At 51.0% G+C, this 24201-nt stretch overlaps 1 protein-coding gene across 1 annotated transcript; it reads left to right on the top strand.

The window, feature by feature from the left end:
* The first annotated feature begins 731 nt into the window (after positions 1 to 731).
* LOC128270872 (arf-GAP domain and FG repeat-containing protein 1) lies at positions 732 to 23433 on the top strand. The gene is made up of 8 exons (XM_053008297.1): positions 732 to 779; positions 1827 to 2300; positions 16828 to 17016; positions 17091 to 17827; positions 18065 to 18763; positions 19497 to 19724; positions 19791 to 20188; positions 20264 to 23433. Exons 2-8 carry the CDS (start codon positions 2137 to 2139, stop codon positions 20306 to 20308), a joined length of 2460 nt encoding a protein of 819 aa, XP_052864257.1. The 5' UTR covers positions 732 to 779; positions 1827 to 2136; the 3' UTR covers positions 20309 to 23433.
* The last annotated feature ends 768 nt before the right edge of the window (positions 23434 to 24201 follow it).

Below are 24201 nucleotides of genomic sequence, written 5' to 3'. Positions count from 1 at the left end.
GCTGCAGAACACAGCAGGGTATGATCGTAGGGCAACGGTTGCGGCAGCGTTGGGGATGTCGTCGGGTCCAGGGGCCTTTCGGGGGCTAAGGCTGCTGGCAATGGCCACTAGCTCATCCTCCGTTACCCCGCGGATCGTTCCAGCAGCAGTCCTTGGGAGCGTCGTTTCGGGCCAGTCCATCGGTGGCTGTTGTGGAAACAGCTCGTCCACGATGCGTCCCAGCACTTCGTGGTCGTCTTCTTGGCGCAGGCGTCCGCCTGTGAGCCAGCCCACTGCTGTTCGGTACGCGTTACCCCAGGGGTCGTTCTCTACCGAATCTGCGAGTTGTGAAGTGCCCCCATGAGAAACCCCATGTAAGACGAAGCGGTTCTGACTTTACGTGTCGAAATTTGCTTTTCTAAATTTCAGTCCGCGGTGTGTATTGGACTTTAAAGGTTAGAGTCTTCGCTAATCGTTTGTTTTTGTGGCCCTCTGGCGGAGACCGTTCGCACTCGGTTCCTGAGAGCCCTCTGGCGGAGACCGTTAGCACTTTGTTCGGGATTTACGGACAAAATTCGGTTTCGGTCAAGAAAGGTCAGGTTCAAAAGTCAGGTTTGCATTTCTTCTAGTTCTTAGTTTTCTTCGTTTCGTATTCAGCGAGAGAGTCAGGTTTGAAAGTCAGGTTCTAAGGATCTTAGTTAGGCTCAAAAATCCTAGTCAGAAAATACAGAGGAAAAAAAATCAAATGTCAAAAATTCAGCAGCAAAAATTGTTGTGTTTTGTTCGGTCTCTAATTTGAGGTAATATTTTTAAGGACGTTAAGAAAAAAATTTGTGTGTGTGAAAGATAGCTAATTTCCCTTCGAATTTTACGTGTTTTCCGGTTGGTAAATAGAACGATTGACTGTCCCCGCGTTGCGGTTTTCTTGAGCGGTCCCAACAGAACCGAATCACAGTTTTCTCCGCCGTTCCGAAGGTTGGTGCGTGTGCTGGGAAATTCACCAGCTGGCCAGCAACTCTGGTGTGACCCAGCACTGCGGATCCTTGCGAGTGTGCGTGTGCGTTTTGCGGTGGAAAATTCCTAGTGCGGTCCGTGATTTCCTCATTTAACCGATTGATACCAATTTGCTAAGAGAATTGTCCACGGTGAAAGTGTAAAGAGCAGTCCAAGAAGCACACGGGCGGCCACACTAAGACCTCTGGGGTTGTGTTGTGGTAGAGGAAGGTCGGCCGCCCTGCCTGCTGCGAGGAGAAATCGGATACGGCAAAGTGTTGTTGTGTGATGGTTGCCCTGGCTCCCAACCCCCTCCCGCACCACAACGACCCCGGCGCATAACCCTTGCACACCCGCAAAATCCGCTACGCCATTAGCCCCGGCCGAACTACGTAACACAAATTGAATTATGCTTTTGTGTGACGTTTAGTACCGTCCACGATTTCTTGGCAACCATCTCCGCAGTAGTTCCCGGGAACTATACGAAAATGTTATGGCTTGAAAAAACGGAAATATCTTCATCCGCGGATTGCTGCGCGGCCGACTCTGTTTTTGTTCTAATTCAGCCTTTTCCGCAGCGCGTGTTTGTTTTCCGTTCGCGCGCGTGTGTGCGCGTTGCGAGAGGTCCCAACGCGCGATGGTGTGTGTGTGGGTACGGGTCGGTTAAATTTCTCATTCACTCCCTCCTCTACAACCCAGTGGTGTGCGTGTGGTAGTGCGTTGTTTTGTGTGCCGAAGGAAATAAGAGAAAGCCCTCGATCGACGGATCCGTCGTTGTTTTCTAGCCGCCCGCTGGGAGCCTCTTCTTTGCTGTCCACTAGAGAGTGAAGCAATTGTGCGTTCTTTCGTTTCAGCCGTGCCTAGTGTGCGCCGTGATAGAGAAGCAAACAAAATATGGAAGAATGAAATCAATAGTGGCCTGCGCGACCGTTGCTAAGCAGCTCTGAAAAGTGTGCAAAATTCTTAGCGGTACGCTCCGGAAGTGCGTGTTGTGTTTCAGCTTCCGGACCCGTGGCAGCAGCAGTAGTGTGTGAAGCCGGATTTTCGTCGTTCCGTCTTCGGCTCGTCAACACCGGAAGTGGTCAAGCTGTGCGTGGCGAACAGGGAGCGGAGCGGGCAGTGGAGTAAACCGAACAGCGCGAAAAGAGAAATCGACAGACCGAGATGGCCCTGGTGCGGAAGAAACTTGATGACAAAATACTGAAAACGCTCCGGGAGCTGGTCGGCGTCGGCGGCAACAAGGAATGCTTCGACTGCGGCCAGAAGGGACCCACCTACATCAACATGACGATCGGGTCCTTCGTCTGCACCAGCTGCTCCGGGATACTGTAAGTGTGTGTTCGCTCACTTCCGGACCCGCCGTCCGTTGTCACCTTCCGAGTTCACCGTGGTGTGTGGTGGACCCTTTAGGATTTTGTATCGCACACGCGTATTTAATGCGAGAGCCTATCACATAAATAGACCATTTCCGGGCCCGGCGATCTTTCGGTTGGGTTTCCCCAACGCCTGTTGGCGGCACCGCGCACGCACGCACGCACGCATACACACACAGGGAGACAGGACGTGTTCTGAACGATAAGAACATGCGACAAAGCGCATTGTGTCGCTCTGTGACCATGGGGCTTTGGGCCCGGTCGGCGTGTCGTGACTACGTAACGGTCATGATAAATAGTGTCGCGCATGCTAATGGGTTTCTTCGTGGCCCGTACTTGACGGTAACTTTTGTTCTTGTCCCGTTTTCCTAAAGTACGAAAGTTTAGTCATCAGAGTAGCCAATGACTTGCTTTTTGAGCTGTAGATCTCCAGGTTACTTATCAATCAATCATTTTCGAGTCTTCGATGGCCTTCAGCATCAGAGTCATTCAATTCTACAAGATCTACCTCGCCGGAACGATACTGTTCAGCGCCGAAGGAACGGTTGGTCTCTAGAGCTGGAGCTCTGACACCTTTCGTGGTCACGCGCCCTTGGTTGTCCAAATTCCACACACCCTACAACGAGGCGGCCATCCACACTTTCAGAGAGACTGGCCTCACTCACCAAACACAACGCCTCGACCATCCGGTGGGATTATTTAAATATTGACAGCATGGACAGCATTCTTCACTTGGGCGGCGTCCTCGAAAGAGACCGCTTAGAGTGTGACGACGACGTGTGAGTTTTGTGTTGCGACACACACACACACACGCGCACGAGATGTCGGAGGTCATTCGCCCCGCGTAATTGACAATTCGTTACACAGTGCGCGTCGTCGTCGTCGCTCGCGAAACAAACGCCCGTCGTGATTACCGACTCGCGAGGTGACGACACACACCCTTGGCCAACAGCCTCTTCTTGAACTGGCCCGTTTCGCTGAATATTTTGTGATTTCACCACGCCCCCGGCGAAGGAGGAATGCACCCGTTCGAGAGTCGCCAGGACCCAGATGCGTTTTTTTGTTGCATTCGGTTACACCATCTCGTACCGCTCCCGATCGGCCGATGGCAGGAAGGTGCCGATGAAACCTGCCTTTCTGGTTCTGAATGAGTGCACATAACTGCACATGTCCTCCCGCCCTGCGCTCGGTGCAGCAGTGACGAATGCACGCGTCCCAATTGGTGTCATATGGGACGCGCCCGCACACCACTCCTCAGAGGGACACACCGAGCCCATTAGCAGCGCGCTACCTGCTCTCTCTCTGGGCCGGCCAGCAGATGCGATGAACGGAACGTTGCAACACACGATGCTTGTGCCCGTGTATGGCGCGACACCGCGTCTTGGCAGATGCACGAGGTGAGGCGCGCCGCCGCCGCCGCCACAAGCCTAACGAGTTCTCGATGATGGATCATTGCATTAAATCCTTCGCTCCGGCAAACAATTATGGAAGCGACGCCTGCGACGGCCGTCCGTGAGAACCAGTGTGGTACGGCGACAGGCGCGCGAGGCAATTCCATGACCCTGGCGCGACCCTTTCTGGGATGCCGAGTCTCCTCGAATGCATTATGCACCACGGGTAACGATTTGTGCGGCAAACTTATGTGACAAGAGACTTCGGTTGAGTCGGATGTTTATTGCACTCCACGTGTTGGGAAAGGAATTTCATGGCTTTTGGTATGTATTTGACTCAATTGGGCATTTGACAGAGGAATGCGATTTGACTAAAAGTAAATCATGTTGATAATTTGGTTTAACTCTATTGACAGACAGCAGAGACGGCGGATTTATTGAGCTGTTAGAAGCCTTATCAAGGTTATATATATTTCGTGTTGCAGAGTGTACTTAATATAGTCGAATACGAGTCGGGCCTGTCCATTCAGTCTTTGAAGGCCCTTAAAAGAGAAAAGGAAGTACCTCTGAAACACTCCGCGCCACACCGTTGACCCATTAGATGGCCCCCGATGATGGGGTGTATCCTGTTAATTAGAGCGCTATGCATCACTGCCGACCTAAAGGACGTTCCTAGGAGTGCTCGAAATAAAAACCAATAAGCGTTTAGTACCGTTTGCAGAGAGGCTCAGACCCGCCCCATCGGTAGAGTGCCCGTAACGACGAGCGAACGGTTTTCAGACGTGATATGGCGAATGGCGTGCTGAATTGAATATTTCGTTACACCGGCCAGTTTTATGAGGACCTACACACACACGCGAGAGAGCCGAGCCGTGGCACGGTCCGTATCATAACTCACAATCTCCGGAAATAAAAGTGCCTCCAATCAAGTGCCTCAATATTCAACCCATCAACGGCCGGGGCCAGCCCGACCGCTCGTCAGCAACATATGAGATCGCACGTGAAATCAAAACAAACCTCATTTTAACCTATGGCGATGGCGCTGACGATGGCCGCCTTCCGTTTGCTGATCGGTCGAAAACGAAAACAAAACTCCCAACACACCGAATGTGTCCGGGTCCGGGCTCAGCGAAATATGAGCTCCGCGCTCAGATGCCTCCCGAGTCGCGGTGGGGTGCTGCTTCTTCTCCGGGGCGCAGCATTCCGTGCCAGCCTTCCGTGATTTGTGACGGGGGCTCCCAAACCGGTTTGACTGCGACTCTCGGTTCTCGGTTTATGAAATTCCAAGTCGAGTGCACGGCGACGATACGGCGATATCTCTCTCGAGCGCCCCCCCAAGACTGCGTCAGATACACACACACACACTGGGCCGGGACTTGTTGACTCATGCCGGCCGCGCCGCGATGCGATGTCGACGCCGCGATGGGCTCAACCGGGTACTTATTTTGTAGGACTCGTTTGGCTTTGCTTCTCTTTCGATTGACGTCTCCCCGAATCCGACCCCAATTGATGGTCTCTTGATCGAACGCCTCGCTGGAGGACCAAACCCCCCGAATACACAGGTTTGTCCGCGTGCCGACGTCGTTCGCAGAATGATGAACCCAAATTCCGGTCGGTTCGCGGACGGCGGGAATTCCAAAAAGATTCCCTCAGGCGAATCCAGAGACCAACCACGAAAGATTCTTGGGTCCCTTTTACGATGGCGATGAATTTGCACCGAAGGATGAGTCATCGATTAAAGAGTGTGGGTCTCGAATGCACCTCGAACGCTGCATTCGCGAACCATCTTAGGGCTTTTTTTGTACAGTCACGGAACGGCCACTTCGGTGTATCAGGTGACCCCAACAAGGCGCCCGTTTGTTGGTGTTTTCGTCACGTTAAGGTTCTTTTTCACGTTTCAAAGCCAAGAGCCAGCCATGTAGACCTCATGTCATAATCGTTGTTCTACCTAGAGTCAAATTATGTCTCACTCGTTCCGGAGTGTCCGGAGTGCCATTCTATCCCTTCAATTATGCAACTCTGCTACCATGTTTCAGATCGACCAGGAAGGATTGGCGTAACATCGGCCATCTCGACATCGGGTCATGTCTTTCCGAAGCATCGTGTTTCCGATTACCGGTTGACCGCCACAAGCGGCACTTTATTAGCCGACAGTTTTTTGGCATCTCGCGCACGACGCGGTGATCATCATCATGGTGATAAAACTATTGCCAAGTTTTTTGACTGCCCGTGCTCCGGATTTCGATTGACCGCCTCTTCCTCTCGAACACGCTCTCCCGACGAATGCATTTATGCATGTGCCAGAATAATTGGATGGGGTCTCCACCTCTACGACGACGGCGACGACCGGAAGCGAAGCTTCTCTTCCATTTCGAATGACAGCCAAAGTGCTGTGTGCATGTTTGGTGCCCCATTTCGGGGTCAACAAAAATAAGCCCGCCACTCGCCGCAACGCGCCGTTCCATGTTTGCATGCTGACACGAAAAAGGTGCAACGATTCGAGCTCCCTGCCTGGGATGGTCCAAAATGTATGCAGAAAAAGCCAAAGAAACCGAAATAAACCCAACACACCCCACGCTTTGTATGATTGAAAACTGATTCGGGGTGGAAATGGCGCACCGTGGGCATGATGTATCGATTGGGACGCTCGCTCCACCGAAACAGGATGTTCGTGGGTTCGCGAAAGCTCCATCGTGTGTGTGTGTGTGGCGGGTGCGACATTTTGGGGCGGAAATAGGTGGCAACCCACGCATCACAACCCGACCCGGAGCCGACATTATCGTGCTTCCACCTTTTTGTGATCGATCGATGGCACTGCTGGGCCACTTTGGAGCCTCCCGCTTCGTCACTTTACTCGAACCAACGGTTAGTAACTCTCGTGTTAATTAAAAGTAAAGTGTAAATCGTTTTTCGTCAAAAGCCTCCCCAATCATAACCATCGAGGACGGCAAAAAACCAACCGGTCACTCTCTCAAACTCCGTTGCCGCGCGGTGAAGGTGAATCGCTGGAGCACCGTTGAGGGGTCATAAAATGATTGAAATTTCTCTTCCACATCTCTTCGGCCGGTCCGGGCCGGCTCCGTGGCGGTCATGCAAAACTCCTACCGCCGCAGCATGCATATCCGCATAAACACAGACGGCGGCGGCGGACGCGACGGCTTGGAACCGGACCGGAACCGGCGCGCCCGGTGGGGAGGTTTTACTTTCTTCTTTCACTTTTCGAAATAGCGCCGATTGCGGAAAACGGGCCCCGACCGGCTGCGAGCGGTCCATTTTGCTTTCGGTGTAAATGATACGTGAAATGAAACCGGTCGGCTCTCGGGCCGTGAATGTGGAATGCGCGAATTTTTGTAATGCTTCAGCTCTATCTATTTCACCCGCGGAGGAGACATGGTTTGCATCGGGCGACGATGGACCGGTTCGGAATGGTTCCAACCCGGAAAGTGCTTTCTGCGCGCGCGCGCCGGGGATTAATGGAAAAACCGTACCGGGAGACTAGTTCTTGGGAGGTGGCGATTAGCGGTGGCCATTTTCGGGAGGGAATCACGTTGATAACCGGTCCGGGACCGGCCCAGCCCTGAGTCATTCCGCTGTCGGTGTGAGTCTATTTTCGGGCTCAGAAGCAACACCGGCGACATGATAAGAGGTGCCCTACACGTTGTGCTATGCAAAAAAGCATATATGTTGATAGTGCTTCGGTCAATAAAAAATGGCCAGCTGATAGCGGCGCACAACAAACCCGTTTTTTCTCTTGGTTTATACAACTCTTGACCGCGAATGGGCATCCCAATGTTATGCTCCCGTGACAAAGTGTGACTCAGCATCGCCGCGTAAAGTTTTTCTTAGAACTTCAATCCATCTGCGCGGTTGAAACAATATTTATTCGTTTCCGTAATGGCGACGGAGCTTAGCGAATGCTGCGCCAGCACCAGGCAGCCCCCCCCCGGGCCGCGTCCGGTTTCGGTTGTGATGGAAAGTGATTAAATTTCTTTAAGCAGAAAATGAAACCGACCGGACGGGCTCGCTGTATTGTGGCATTTTCCCTCGATTTTATTAATCTTGTTTGTAGTCGGTCGGTGCTTCGATCCGATACGCTGCCGTGCCGTGCCGGCTCCAATGTAGGTCGCAACCATTGCACCCGACGACGATGCCCTCCATAAGCAAGGAGGCCGTCTGCCACCGGGGCCTCCGGATACCCGCGCGGCCCAGATTGGCGCCCGCCCCATCTAACCTTCCCGCGCCGATGTGCCAATGTATGGTGTGCTCTCGCATTTCACTGCATTAAGCCCACCCTTCCGTCTGCCCGGGGTCTCTGGTGTCACCAACATAAATTTGTCCGGGTGCCGTCTCGAGGGAACTGCCGGGGAAGCCTGTACAATTCTGCTGTTGTTTTTCATTAATTTTTGTGCTCTCGTGTGCTTGTTTGGTTTCTGCGTCGTTTCCCCAATTATGCACCCCCCGGCCGGATTAACGGCCCCAGTTGAAGGCGTTGCAAATTTCCGCTTGGAAAAACTTTTGCTAAATTAAACCGATACAAGACCGGGCGGATGTGGTACGCGCCGCTCTCTGGCTCTCCGCCAGGCAAAAAGAAGAGAGAGAGACAGCAGTTGCAAAGGATTAACGATTTCGGAGTGGTCTAATTTGCATGCCAAATCGATGCCACCAGCGGCCGGTCGGATCGTGAAAGCGCCTTTATTAGAAAGCGAAACGGCGGCCACCTATAGCTCGTTTTCACTTGTCTCACTTTTGAGGTAAACTTTTGACTTTATTTGTGATTGATTGTAACATAATTCGAAACATGAATAACTGTTTTTCGCTATCTTCATTTGTAGCATTCTAAAATCCTACGAAACAATGGGAACTGAAGCGAAACAATGGACAAACAACAACCTGTCGCAATCCCAGCACTTGACCTCGCAAGAACCCGCACGCGACAAGCCGCGGCTCCGGTCGAACCGCGCGAAGCACTGCAAAAGGGGGACACGCGTGCAAAAACATAAATCTCGCCCCGGTGTTGCGGCAAACATAAGCACCCCATTGTCGTCACCACATGCAGCAGCAAAACATCCCCGAGAGAGACAACCCGGCGCAGTGTCGTCCCGGGGTTCGGGAAGACCCACAAAAAGCCTTCCCTGCACTCGCTCCTCCCTTCTCTATGCTGGGCCGTCGTTGTCGGTTTATGCTTTCCACACGTCCACCGCCGAAACTAAACAATTATTATCACATTAAAATGAATCGGAAAGCCGTGCCGCGGAACGAGGGACCGGTGGCCGTTTTGATCAAAGGGGCGCCCTGTCGGCATCGTTTGATGCCGGGCTCGGCGGACCAGGCGCGCAGACTATCGAGCAGGACGCGCTCGTGTTGCGCCTTCAGGGCACATACACACACACACACACACACGTGTACGTGTGGTGCCCTCTCGCTACGGCCAAATGTCGGGCGATCATCTGCTCCGAGTCTTCTCCTGTGTCCTCCTCGTCGACAGTCTGGGTGCGCGGAAAAAAAGACACGACCGTTTGAACCGTTTGGTCCAGTCCAAAACTTCGGCAAGGCTGGGGGCGATGGCGGCGGCGGCACATGGCACACCAAGTCTTGGAGGGGAAGGTCAGTTCTCGCGCTCGCTGCCTGCATATGATGTCGAACATATCAAAGCCATGTGCCGGCGTTAGTCCCCGGGACTGGCGGCACGCCAGGGAGCTGGGCTTTGAGCGCTAGGAGAGAAAAAGGGACCAACCGTCCGTTTTATTCCACCTCTAAACGCGGTGCGGGTTTTGGGTTTTGCAACCGACCGCCCCGATGCCGATGACTGGCCGTGGTACCAGGCGCAGCGCAGTTGCTGCACCGCGCAGGAACACCGTGTGCGTTACTTCTATCGCGTTTTCCCCGTCCGTAGGATCCGAGGGCCCTAGGAGGTGCCGCGCCATCGAAGAATCGAACCTTTCGTTCTTTCATTCGTAAACGTGGAGTGGAGTGGATCGTAAGAGTGGATTAGGGGCGTTAGAATATTGACGATTCACTAAAAAAGCGAAAAAGGTCTTCGCCTTACTTACTACGCTGTTCAATAAGTTCTTTGTCTCGATAAGAAAAACATATATTGATGGTTTGAAATTCACTTTATTATGGGCCAAATCTGGCGAATACGGTGGCCCTGATGAAAGAGGATATTTTTCTTCTTCAAACCGGGTCTTTTTTCACAAATTTTCTCTTTCAGTTGGTCTCAAATGTTACAACAATAATCAAAATTTATTGTTTTATCAATTTGCAAATCATTTTATTTATTTATTTATTTATTATTAGTGTAACAATGGGCAGCGGAGCCTAGTTGACACAAAAAGAGGTAAAAATAAGCTGACTTAAAAAAACCCTAGCTAACCTGAATAACTACTGGCGAAGCGAGAACAAAAAACCGGTAACCAGACATTAAAAGGACGCGAGGTCAAGGACACTACGACACTGACGGATAGACATGTTATGATCAATAATGGACGAACAGGGATTAATCAAATAATCCGATAAAGAAATTCCATTCGCATCTAAAAAAACCCGATGCTAACACCTTTTTGGGCGATTTCTAGACACGATATGATGATTGAATGCACAAAATCCACTTTATCCTTTCAAAAAGCTCAAAATGTTGCCAAGAAACTTGCATTCGAATGCGTTTTTGTTCCATTTTGCACAGAGCTTTGTGAAACCAAATACTTCAGATATTGGTTATAATGCTCAATAAGATGGCTAGGCCTTATACTAAAGCGCACTCTGTTATCGTTTGTAAATTGTTTGTAATTAATACTTATTTAGGCTTTTCTACGAATGAGTGTTGAGTACTAAACTTATGGCCTTCATTGGCCATATTTGTTCTTAAAGCAAACTGGTGAAAAAGGAGCTTCCAAAATATTGAATCCAGAGGAAGCCTTCAAGTAACTCACTGGCAACTACACTGCAAACTTCGAATAGCGAATTTGCAACTTTAAAGGCAAAGTTAAAGGGCACACCAATTTGCGTGTGTCACTTCGTCACAATGACACTTGTTCCCACTCCTGAAAAGAGGACCAAACGACCACCTGTGTGAAGGGCTTGGCTTGTCGCAATTACTGTCGAAACTGATTCCAACAAACCTGTTAACCAGCTCCGGGCGGGCTCTGTGGAGTAGAGATAGAGGGAGAGAGAGACTCGGCCGCACCTTGCGTGCTGCGCATCAATTGGAAAGTCGAGCGGCAAGCAAGCAGGTCCCGCCGGCGGATGGGTGGCTGCGCTGTAATGCTGTTACAGATCGCCGAACGCGATTACCATCATAACGTGCGGCGGGCTTCGGTTCGGATCCGGCGGCGGTGTCTTCGGAGACCATTAAAACACCGAGAAGCACCTGTAGACACGTACGTGCCGTCGTCGGTGTGATGTCGGACGTAAATCGGCGCGCCGGTTGAGGTGGTTGATCGTTTCAACAACGAACCCATTTGTTATTCGGTTGTTTGGACAGTACTTTTAATCTTCCGCGCCCGTTGTTGGCGCACCGCCTCCAGTTGGAGGGAGGTGGCGCTGACGTTCACTTCACGATGCAGCAACATGAATGAAAGCATGAATGAGAGGTTTTTATCAGCATCAGTCGAGGCGTCGGGGCGTGCTCTTATCGTGTCTGGTGGTTGCTTATGCTTCCGGACTGATGTTGCGTTGCTCGGTTCCGTGTCTGCAGTATGATTCCTATTTATCGCTGCGGTGGTGCCAGATGCTCAATTCCCGATTTAGAGGTCATCTGTGGCATCTCCTCTGTACGGAAATCAATAATGTTTGAAGTGTTGGGTTCAAATACAGGGAAGTGTGCAGCATTTTTATCGATGACTCTGGCAAATGTGGGCCTCATGTCTTTCTTTTAGGTTTTAATCCACTCCATGCCCTCGGCCCCCGACAGGGGTTTGAACTTGAAACCCCCACCGGCCGGCTCGTAATGCAAACCAATTATTCCGTGTGCGGGCCAAGACGATTACTCCATTCGTGCCGGAGTGACTTAAAAACCCCGTTTTGTGTCTTGGTAGCGCCACGCGCGCGTCACGCTTGGTAGTAATAAGGCACCACGACGCGCATCCGGTTCGTCTCAACCTCGTCCTGTTTCGTCGCCGGCGCCGCCGACGCAATCACATTTTGGCCTCCGAAATCACCGTGTGTGACGACGGTGCACAATGGCGCGACGCGCACACGACGGGAAGGAAATTTCCTAACTACTGAATAACCTTTCCCACCCGGTCCCCCGTTTTAGTCGTGGCTCGCTGGCTTCCGGTAACGCCGCGACAGATCCGCAGATGGCGGTTGGCCCCAACGACGTAACGAACGTAAGTCAGTCAACTCTCTGGGAGACCTCTGCTGCTGCTGTTGCGGTTCGTGTCAACTTCGTGGTCTGCGGGACGAAAGCATTAAATTGTGCTTAAGTAACACGGTTCCCTCCCCAAAGGGGGGTTCCAAGGTTACGACAAAATGGACGATGGCGGTCCGTTCGCGTGGTCCCCGTGCCGTTCCGTGCCGGTGGTAATTATCGTGTTCGATTCTTCTAAGCTTCGGAGTCGCGGCAGGTGTGTGTGGCTATATTTAAAAAGAAAACGTAAGGCGCTCACTCTAGAACATTGTCGTTTGTGCGGTCCTTGGCCGTGTGGCATTAAAAAACGGAACGAAATGTCACCGGGGGCACGAGTCTGGTGGAGGCACTTACCGTAAGATGTGTGCATTATGTTGTCTTGCTCCATTCTAAAGTCTTCTTCCATTTCAGGAACGATTGTCTCCATAATGGAGGTAATCCATTTCTGATGCGTTGGGCCATGCCACTCCTAAGGCCATTGTTCCCTCGAACATTAAGTTAGCAGATGGAAGAGTTACTTGGACAGTGAAGCCCTCACTAAGTGCCTTTTCTGGGGGCTCCAGATTGGGACAATTTGAAGTTCAACAACGGCAAGGCTTCGGTTGCTTGCTTCCAACACACCACAAAAGACAGACTCTTTCAAGTTCCGAACAATCTTCCAGAAATTTAATTCAAAACGAGTTTTTGATGCCCCATTGAGTCCATAATGAAGCACTTGAAGATGGTTGAACTAATTCCCTTTTTCGATGGTGCGAAAGTTCGTCCCCGGAAAAGAAGAACTCCGCACTGTGGTCAAGCGGTACTTTTGCGGAGCCTAATTATTTTTCTTCTTAATCCTTTTATGCTACGGGCGACTTGATGATGAGCTGCATTTCAAAGGCTGCCGGCGTCGCGCACTCCATTGTGCCAAGTGCCGCGCAAAGTGCCAAAAAATGGCGTGAAAACTGAGCTTCCATCCCGCAGCTCGTAATACAATACTGCGCGTCGCACCCTGTGAAAGCAGGGATGGTACGGTCGGCTATCTGTGTCGCCGCCCCGGACCCCGGACCTTTGTGTGTCGCGTGCCCTGCCCCATAAATATTTCTTTTCGCGTGCTTCGAAAGCCAAGCCAAGAAATGGATAAAGCAAAAGTAAAAGTTTTTCCACTTTCCGGCCGCGTACCGGTTTGGCTGCAGTCACCCGACACCACCACCCCGCGCGACACGCGATCCGATCCGCGGAGCCCCGACAAGATGAGTCATTTGCAAGCAGCATAAATCCGGCTTAGTGTTTGGCGGCGGACCACATTTGAATTCCAACCGTCCGCGCGCCGTGAATGCAGAATTTTGCTTTCATTCGAAAGGCTTCCAATGGCTTCCTCGAGAGTTGCGGGAAAAAGCGGATTGCATATGTTGGCCCCCCCGGAACCTGTGCTCTGTGTGCTTTGTGTCTGTAACATAAACTCTGGACACACCAACGCGGTGTCGCGACACGGGAGAGACCTCGACCGGAAGGGCAACGCAAACAGAAAGAGTGCACTTTGTGTGTGTATTGTGCAGCAGACATAAAGCACACGAGTTGCTGCGTGTGTGGGTTTGACCACAAAGACCCCCCCGGCCTCGGGGGGGACCCGATGTTGTCTTTCGTTGAAGGCGCGAAATTCCGGTTCCAATGTTCCGATGAAAACGATAACATCTTCACGTCTGCTGGCTCTGCCTTGAGATAAACACGACACACACGATGGACTCTGACGGAGCGAGCACTTAGTTGAGGTCTTGTTTTCTATTGTTTGTTAGTTTCTTTTAACATTTGGAGAGGGTCTAAGGTGTGGATAGAAATCGAGCCGCCAGGGTTGTTGTGGAGGTATTCCGTAGTGTCTTCAATTCTGCACCACGGGGTCACATTGACAGTCGTTACCTATAAAACCGGCTGGCAATAAATACTAACCGTCAGCAGCACCACCAAAGCCAATGACGCAGTCCACAAAGAGAGGTTGGGCGTTCCTCAAGAAACCGCCGCACTGTATAAGTGAACTGAAGCGCGCGCGCTCGCGTAAACATGAATCACACGCGTGTCTTGCGCGCCTTGTACAGCCGAGCGTGACGTTAATGCCCTTATACGCGTCATGGCGCTGTTGTAAGCGCGGCCGAGCAGGTGTTATAAAAATAGTCCCTCCCACGGGCCTATGATGCATTCGGCCCCGCCGGGACCTCTAAGAGAGTGCTTGCTGGCCGATTTGGCACCGGAACCGGCACCGGCTCGTGTGTGTTTTTGGAAAGAGCACACACACCTTTTAGTGGTGGCCAAAAACAAGTAAGGCGCGAGTCACCAGGAATTGATTATGATTATGTGAGCGAACGACGTGTTGTGACGTGCGATTACCGCATCGCGGCCCCTTGCTGATGGCGCATCTCTCGAAGCCCGTCCGCCGCCGCTAGTTGGTGGAGAAATCGAACGAATTCCACCACTGATTACATGGCCTGTAAATGCGCGTACGTTATGATGTGCGATAAATGTAGATACAACCTTTTGGGGCCGGCCACCCTTGGGTCACTACTTTCACATTTGATTGCCGAGGATACCGGAAGTGGACGATGAAGCCTTCGGAGGTCTCCGATTTTATGTAAGCGAGGGACTGTGTGTTGATCCGGGGCGCGGCCACACGCTGCGTAATTATTGATGCGATCGGAATTCCAGACAGATGTGCGCTAACGCACAAATAGCCGAATCGGTTACAAACCTGCGCGGGGTAACAGTGAAACACCACCCATCGGCACGCGACGCCATTTGAAGGGGAGGATGTTGCAGTGTAAATACTAACGTGCTCTCATCACGCCATCGCTCGCGCCCTCTGGATGGACACTTAAAGCCTTGCCTCCACGAACCCAAGGGCCTGTTTCTCATCATTCATTCATTCATAAACCCCCGCGGGCGGCCATTGTTTTTTCAAACATTCCATTCTAATTGGCCGCCGCCGTTTGGTCGAGATTCCGCGCTCAAGCCGCGTTGTGAGCTTTCCCTAAAACATCGCCTCGTGACGACGAGGAGGGCGTTTGGCATTTCGAGTGGCATCCGGCGATAAACCCAGTGTGGACCAGAAAAATGCCCCGTCTTGCAAATATCAAACCCAATGAGTCACGATGTTCGTGCATCACAACACTATACCTTCAGTGCTGTCGATGCACGGCCGCAGATCGGAGGCCGCGGCCGCATTATGACCTTTTAGTTGCCGTTGGGGCCGTCGATAAAATGAAACCGAAAGCGTCTATAGAGAGAAAGACACCCCACAACCGAGGGCGCGTAATTGACAGAAAGTATCTGCCACCCGTCACCCGTTGCGATTCGTCAAGTGGCCACTCGTTGGTGACACCTTCTTTTGTGTCTTCTCCACTCCACGCGACCGACGCGTAATTGATAAGCACCGGTACGTGACTTCTTCGCCGTGATAAGAATTGGACTGATCGGCGGAAGATTAGAAAGCCAGCCGTCTGCGGAGTGGCGGGGTCTATACTGTCGCAAAACCTACCCTAAACTCTGCTTATCGACGACGCGTTCCTACTATAACGAAAACATCCGTCGCGGGCGCGCGGTGCACTGGCTTGTTGCTTGTTGCTGTTTGAAGGTTCTCTTTCCGGGGGAAACAAAGCGCAAAGGGTGTGCTTCCAATGTGTTGTTCCTTGGAAAAGATTCCGGCCCACGAACGGGGCTCGTGCAGCGTCACCAGCACCGCGTCAGCCCAATCTCTATTGCGTCCCACACAAATGGCGCACCCGTCCCGGAGTACCCCTCTTGCTATTTTTCCAGACACGACGACGGTGATCACTATTTTTAAGATGAGATTAATGCGCAATACCCACCGTCCGGAGCGCGCGCGCACCGGGCACAGCAGGGCAACTATTTACTAACAAATCAGTCAAGGGCGTCCGGGGCGGCCGCCCGTTACGTGAGGAGTGTGTGATTAAGGCTCCTATTGATTTGCTTTCCGTCGTCGTTCCCCCGCAGCCAATCGACGGGCTGCTGTTGATTGAGCTGAGCTCTGAGGGACTATTTTGCTACTATCAAACGGAATATACTTCCTTGCAACTACTGCCCTACTATTTCCGTGCCGTTCCGCGGTTATGTAACACATTCGGTAATCAATTTCGCCACAGGAACACCCGGGGGGAAAGTTATCGAAAATTAAGTTGCCATCAATCGATATTAACGTGTTTGTCGGCTGACGGCTTGACATTCCCGCATCAATCAGCATGAGCATCGTAACGAGTGGATCGCAATATGCACCGGAGAACGGTTCCGGTTTTAGTGTCATAATTGAAGTCTAATCTCGTTATATGTGAATAAATTTGCGTTGGCTTCCCCGCCGCAAATCGACCACGAAGAATGACGAGCCAATGAATATTCAATCCGACTGTGGAAGCTGCCGCAGATGTAATGTCTGGCGTCCCAACGTCTCATTTTATTTGCATTCTAAACTCTTCGAGGCCACAAAGCGTGTTGGAGGAGATAAGTCCCCACTAAATCCGCCCTTATGGCGCTGGCTCAACCGCCAGCGAACCTAAGTTTCACGACTCCGGGGACCTGTTGAGACGTGGGGTATTAAATGACAAGTAACGACACATCGATACGCAGACATACGCAACAAGATGCCCTTTTGTTGGTTCCATCTTGGTCTATTTGACTCACTTTATAGCGACAGATACTGCCCTTTGAATTTAAACGTCATGCAGAGTATTCTGAACGGTTTTTATTGCTTTTCCCATTGCAGAAGAGGACTGACGCCGCCGCATCGGGTGAAGTCGATTTCGATGGCCACATTCACGCAAGAAGAGATTGAGTTTCTGAAACAGAACGGAAACGACAACTGCGGCCGAACCTGGCTCGGGCTGTGGGATCCGAAGCGTGCAATCAAGCAGGAGCATCGCGACTTTATGATAGACAAATACGAACGGAAACGGTAAGACCGCCTCAACCCAGGTGTTGCCCCGGACGGCGTATGTTGATTCCTTTTCGATTCGCTCTCTCCCGCAGATACTACCTGGAACCCGCTAGTCCGCTCAAATCGCTGCCCACCAACACGTCCAGCTCGCTGACGTCCCTGACGGCGGCGAAGAATGCCAATGAAAGTTTAGTTCCTCTCAAAACGCCAACGCTGACACCGCCGGCCACGTTACGATTGCATCGCCACACCTCCGGCTCGTGCAATGGGCTGAACGCGACCGTGAGCGCGTCCTCGTCGTCCCTCGGAACGACGAGCCAGTTTCAGCAGCAGTTCACACCGGACGACAGCGATTTCTTCGGCCCGCCGGCCACGGTGACGGCAGATCCGCCCAAAATCCTGCCGCCGACACCGCAGAAGCACCCGAACCTGCAGCGCAAGAATGGCATCAAGATGAAGAAACCTGCCGGCGGCGGCGAGCTGGCGGGACCGACGACTTACGGGCGCAACCAGAAGAACGGTTTGCTGAACCACTCGGCGGCAGCGGCGGCGGCCTTCGCCGGTAGCAGTGGAGACATCAACGCCAACAAGTTCACCCCCGACGGTGACTTCGTGGCCGACTTTGGGAGTGCCACCATCATCAGCACCGTCGGCGCCAGCAACGGCGGAAGTCACTACGGAAGTGCCAGCAGCTTGAGGAACGGTGGCGGCGGCGGCCCCGTCGTCGTCGGGTCAGTCGAAAACGGTGTCTACCATAATGGCGTGCCGGCGAACGGCGAGATGGAAAACTTTGCCGATTTTGACCACAATCCGATTTTCAACTCGGCAGGTAATAGATCGGCCGTGCAGTGGTCACTAGCGTTTAGAGCATCGAGGAGGGTAGCTAATGACTTTGGGTTCGGGTTGGGTGTTTGGAATTGAGTGGGATTAACGACCCTGTGGGACTGTCGTCGTGTCTTCTCGTTATCAAAATGTGTTTCTTATTTACTCCCTTCCCGGCGGCTGCCTGGCCTGGCCCGGCGTGGCGGGGGCTTCGGCTTTATTCGGATGGATCGAAATGACGCAGAAAACATGAAGTCGTACTTCAGTTCCAACAGTATCGACAGCAACAGCACCCCGACCAACAGTGTCAGCAGCAGTACGGCCAGCGTGCAAAGCCTAAACGGTTCCGATCCGTTCGCCAACTTCTACTCGCTCACGCACACGATGGCCAACGGTGGTGGGGGTTCCGCCAATTCGGCCGGATCTACTGTGGGCACTCCGACGAGCGGCCCGTTGCCATCCAAGCACCATCACCACCACCACGGTGGCTATACGTGCATGTCGTCACCGGATGAAAATGGCGCGCCAAAGTCGGCAAAGGTTGCCGGCTACGGGTTCCCCGGTGAAACGCGTTTCGCGGCCAGCGGATACGGTGGTGGCAACGGCACCGGCTACAGCCACCTTCAAAACTACGCCAGCGTCGTCGTGGCCCAACAGCAGCCAGAGTGCAATCGAACACTGGGCAGTGCGGCAAATGGCAGCTTCCTCCACCAAAACAATAATAACAACGATAGCACGCCGCTCGACAATGTTCAGTGGAATTTTTGGCAACAGTTCGGAAGCAACTATTGGCCACCCGGGGCCGGCCGGGCTGGTGGTGATGCTAGCTTTCAGCAACCCCAGCCGCCGCAGCAGCAGCAACAGTATCGCAACAGTAACATGATGATGAGTCCGCAGCGTGCAACTGGCCAAATTAATTATTGCTCAGATCCGAATCGATGGAGTAAGTTTTTGGCACACTGACGTCCGGTCGGCACACACACACGTCACTTTCATCATCCCCGTGCGCCGTGATGGTGGTCACGATGGTTTTCATTTTGTTCTTATCTGCTTCCCGAACGCCATTTGCATCATACTCTCGAACGCTGTGTGTGCGCCGGATATGATGAGGTGGTGTGGCTTTGCTTTCGCATGCTCCGGGACCGCGTGTTTGCCGGCGGGCCTTAATGCGGTCCCACCGAATAGTATAGAAGCGCAAGTTTTTTTTCGTTTTCCCCTCTTTGATTTCGTAGCCCACGCCATCCGCCATTTGCAACGTGTGTTTGTAGTTCGGCTCCTCGCCCCCCCGAAAGCTGCTTGTTAGAGTAGAACACATTCGACACCGGACCGCTAATAAGGTCGCAAATATTGGCCCCGCTCGTTCGATGCCATTAGTTGCGGAGTAGCAGCACGGTGGTGGCCAAATTTGGTTCGATTTCTTCACTCTTCGGTTGCGTTCACGCGATCCCAGAGGAGACACTGATCGATATCCGAATCCCCAAAACCGTGTGTTTAATCCGCATGGGCTCTCTCCGATTTGTGCCATTTGCGTTCCTTCCTCTAATCCGCCTGGGGTCCACCCCCCGTGTCGCTTTGTAGTGTGGTTCCGTGTGGTTCCGTTTTCTTCGTTTTGGGTTGCCATCAATTGAAACGCGATGTGCTAAAAATAGAACCCCTATCTGGGTGTTACGTTTCAGGTCTTCCGGTGAACGGTTCACACGTCAACGGGGCTAGCAACGGCAACAACATACACAACACAACAACACCGTCCATCGATCGATACGCCGCCCTGAAGGATCTGGACGAGCAGTTCCGGGAGATTAAGCTGGAGGCCGAATCGAACAACAACAACAACAACAACCATGGCACCCTAAACGCGTTGAAAGCTTCGGCCGGCACCAACGCAAGCGATCCTCACACGCACGGTAAGCTCTTGATTTAGGGACCATTTTTAGCCGGGTTGCGTTGCTAACTGGGTTGTCTGTTTGCAGCACCGGCGAACCCGTTCAAAACGGCCAACCCGTTCCAACAGTCCCAGGCAGCCAATGCGTGGCCAATTGCAGCGCCCACCAACGGTTCCCCGGTCATCGTAGACCCACGGCATCAGCCGACCAATGGGACCAATGGCGGATTCTACGCAACGTCCCCGTACCAGGGTGGATTCGTGCAGCCCGGCAGTGCGTCCCATCTGTTCAACGGTAACGTCAGTGCATCTCCCGGCGTCACACCAGTGGCCGCGTACCACCATCCTGCCGCTTACCATCAGAATGGCAACGGCTACGCCATGGTCGGCACCAACGGGGCAATGATGGTGAACGGTGGTGGTGGGCCGCAAGTGTTGAGCAACGTTCCGGTTCACCATTTCGGCAACTTTGGAAACCCATTTATGGTACGCACCTGCACCGGGAGCCGTGCATGATTCCTGTTTCACTGTTTTTTCTTTGTCGTTTTCTCTCTTTTTTAGGCTGCCGGTACGACTGCGGGCCACTCGAATAATCCCTTCTTATGAGTAGCTTCGTAGAAGAATTTGTATAGCTAGAAAATTATCCGTTTCGATTAAAAGCTGTTTATGTGTGTCCCTGGCACCCTTCCGGGTGAAGCTTATTTCTTTTCTCTCTTTCCCTCTCGATGATGAGACAGTGATAATGAGGCGCGCGCGTGCTTTGAGATAAAGGGTGGTATAAACACCCACTGTTACACAAGGCATCCAATAGCATTCGGGACAGGGCCACCTCCTTTAAGAGATGTATATACATTTTAATATACTACAGTGCCGGTACGCGCAAACAAGAATTACATGTTTTATTTAGTAACTAGCAGCACTCCGCGTAACCCGGCCGGCAGGAACACGCTAAATTATTCTCATCTGTATACCATTCAAACCGCCCTAGAGCGCGGCAGATACGCAAGGCTTCGTTCATCGATCCGGTTCAAGTGCGGCAGTCCCGGCGTTACTCAAAGCTTTAGCACCAGAGAGACAGAGCCACTCACCAGAGGTTTCATTTAAGAGGCGACGCTTTTGAGCTAAAACGTTAGCAAGGTTTCCCGAGGGCCGTGAAAGAAACGCGTAGAAACTTTTACATAGCCAAGCCAGAAGCTTACCCAATCGTATCCGAATGCCCAGCGGAACCCTAGAGTACCGGTTTTGAGTGTCATTCAAAATGGGATATTCAAACGGATGGAGCCACTTGGGGGTCTACTGCTGCTTTCAATCGCTAGCTTCCCTTCCCGGCCGGCAGCTAGAACGCTTATCACACGGAACTTTGCAACGGTCGCAAAGAAACGCGGTGTGCAGTGTTTGTAGGGTGCGGCCCCGGCGAAGCTTAGCGTCCTTCGGGCGCAATCTCTCTTCCAGGAGGCACAGTCCATCGGCACACAGTTTCCAAGCAAATGACAAACAGAACAAAGACAGAACGCGAGATGATCAAAGCAGCCTCTCGGCAGACCAGGTGTCGTGTGTTAGCGTAATCAAAGTTCCCTTTGGTGGCAGACGTAGATTTAAAAATGGCGAACGTTAGCGATAGTAGTGACAACCAAGATGAACAATATTTTTAGCATAAAACGATCAAATCGAACAAATTATTGGTGGTAAAGTTTATGGAAAGTTGTAGAAAAAAAATAGACGGAGATGAGACCTTTTAATGACGTTTATTGTTTTGTTTCGCTTCGAAAGAATTGTGCATCGCTCTCGGTTTCTTTGATAAAAGGGTGCACAATAACCACAACCACATGCCGACTACCGTTGATTGTACAGTAGGGAAAAATAGGGACGGAATCGGAGAGAGCAGCGCCAGTTTGTCGGATCGGATTTTAAACCCTCTAATCTTGCTAATGTAATGTCGAACGAACAAGAGTATTATAACTAGGAGGACGTTGCTCCAATGGAAACCAAAATGGTGAAAACGTTTTATCATCTCTCTAACAAACTTTTTTCTCTCTTGCTCTCTCTCACTAGCTTAATGCGGGTTCAGTATTGGTTTGAGGACAATGGGAGATGCTTTTAATAGAGATTTTAAATTCCCAACATTCTTAAACAACAAACAAGAAAGAATATTTCCTACTTAAACAAGACCGTTTGCAACGATTTTAAACGGAAACAGAAGATGTTGATGGTCAACCGGAAACCTAGTAGTGACTGCGGACACCAGTCGTTGAATCTTAGAACAAATCCATTTAAACAGATTGCCGGCGAGATTGCGCATCGCGTCGAAACCGGACCTAGCAAAGGTATACTTCAGTAAACTCTGCTCAATTAAAAGCGAACACATTAGAAGATTCTTCGCCATTTTATTCCACTCGATAATATCGGTCCAACAGTTCTCTTTGCCGGAAGTGAAAACACCAACCAACGAGGTAGCTTCGTGGCACGATGATGGAAAAATGTGGGCTTATATAAAGAAGACGCTTATGTGGCCTTATATCTAAAAGAACAAAACGTGAAGTAAACTAATGCGCTAGATTTGTAGATTGAAACGGAGATCTAATAAACACTGCATGGAAAGCTAACACCAAGAACACCAACTGCAGAGTACCTTTGACTCGTCGTGTGCAGCGCGTGTAGTGATAGAACTTCCGACAGACACGGTAGAAACGGCAATCCGTGCAAAGACGCAGCGGGAGAACTGAGAATACCGGAGACGAAAAGCGCAACGTTTTCAAGTATTTGCGTGCCAGGGCCAGTGTTTTACCAATACTTTAACTGCCGAATCTGGCAGAAGAGACAACGACGCGATTCTTACTCGTTATTGCGTAGGCAAGTTTTATCCGAATGCATCAACGTTGAAAATATAGCTTACAGTACAACGCATTTCCTTTCTGTCGCTTTCTGGGAGAGGAGTTGCTAATTGTGCTTAGGAAATGGCAAAGTATTGCGCACGGAACGCAAGCGTAGGATGCACGGACAAACCAAGCAAAGTGAATGCTAAACTAAGTGATACCCAACAAACAGAACATCAAACAAATGGAAAGGTAAACGTAGAACACGAGTGATTGTGAGATTAGCCTAGCTACACCACGGCATTGCGCCTTATCAGCTTACAATAGATAGATAATTTGCTTTAAAAATGGCACAGCTCGCACCCCGATCGCGCGGCTGATTTTCTTCGAGCAAGATCAGCATAAATTCAACGCCTTACGGAGCGAGTGATGTGACAAGAATGTGATTATTGCTGTTGGAAACCACAAGATCCTAGTGGCAAGGCGTGGCTAACATCTCTTTTGTGCCTTAATTTCCCGCTTAATCCGAATGTGATGGTTGTTGTATTTCAAGAAAGCCGACTCGCGTTACAAACACGATCCAATCCGTTTTATCCCATCCCATTGCGGCTGTTCGATTCACACCTGTTTTGGCCCCTTAAACACTGTTCAGAGGAAAAAGGCTTTCTATCCTTCGCGCGCTAGCATGTTTTGTCGCGGCGGCAAAAAGGTTCGTTTAGCTCCGTCCTATAATAAGAAACGTATTACGCCAAGACGCGAACTGTGCTTTGAAATTTGTAATGGCACCATTTTTTCGCTTAAGGAGAAACGTTTAGATACAGCTTTTTGTCATACTCCCAGTCTCTCGTTCGCGTTAGATCACTAAGTACTAGTGGTTCCGGCTGCTCGACACTACTATGTGCTATCATCCGGTAGAGAGTCGACGAATTCGTGCAGAAACTGCAGGTCGGAATGATGGTGGATGGTTGATGGATTGGGACACAAAGTTGTGAAAAGGAAAAGCACTGAACCTACGCGAGACGCAGATATACAAACTGTTGTGAAATATTTACTAACAAGCCTGGCTAATGGTTAAAAGATTTTTAATTCAGTAACAAATTAAAACAAGTAAAATAAAATAAATTCGACGTGAAAGAGTCAACATGTTCAAGCAAAATGGGCACCTACACACTACCGTAGAGAAAAATGTAGAGATGTTTTAAATAAAAACCGATAAGATACGTCTATATATACATACCTTATACAAACATACTATATGAAGATAAAATAACAAGTTTATGAACTAATTATGTTGCAAAGGTCGTGAATAAAGAAAAGTAATATTTAATATTTATTAGGGGAGACACGGTCGTGTATTGGATTTATTTTCGTTTGGCTTTGTATTGGACGGTAAGTTTAATTGCCTTAAGTAAGTAGAAACATTGGAAAATCCTATTCAGTTGGGAACTGTTGAATTGTGTAACGAAATCCGTCAAAAAGATGCAATCCTTCGCCTGTGCGGCGCATTTCATGTTTTGTGGCACAAAAATTGCATTCCGCGGCAGCGGTCACGTCACCGACAGATTGTAATAGGGCCGCAGAAGCACAGCGAAGGTAGCTGAAGCTGGTATCCCCATCATCGCGGAAAGAGTTTAGTTGGGTGTTCTTTTTACGCGTTCGCTGCGGTCGGCTGAGAGAAGAGAAAAC

Source organism: Anopheles cruzii, chromosome 3 (assembly GCF_943734635.1).
Source record: "Anopheles cruzii chromosome 3, idAnoCruzAS_RS32_06, whole genome shotgun sequence".
Classification (NCBI taxonomy): domain Eukaryota; kingdom Metazoa; phylum Arthropoda; class Insecta; order Diptera; family Culicidae; genus Anopheles; species Anopheles cruzii.
Note: the sequence above shows the minus strand (reverse complement) of the source record. Positions and strands in the feature narration are given on the sequence as shown.

Bases quoted from the DNA above. Each gene is read 5' to 3' on its own strand.
- LOC128270872 (XM_053008297.1), top strand. From the start codon at position 2,137: ATGGCCCTGGTGCGGAAGAAACTTGATGACAAAATACTGAAAACGCTC. The intron at 2,301-16,827 runs GTAAGTGTGTGT...TTCCCATTGCAG, and splicing joins ACCAGCTGCTCCGGGATACT to AAGAGGACTGACGCCGCCGC. The intron at 19,725-19,790 runs GTAAGCTCTTGA...GTCTGTTTGCAG, and splicing joins AAGCGATCCTCACACGCACG to CACCGGCGAACCCGTTCAAA.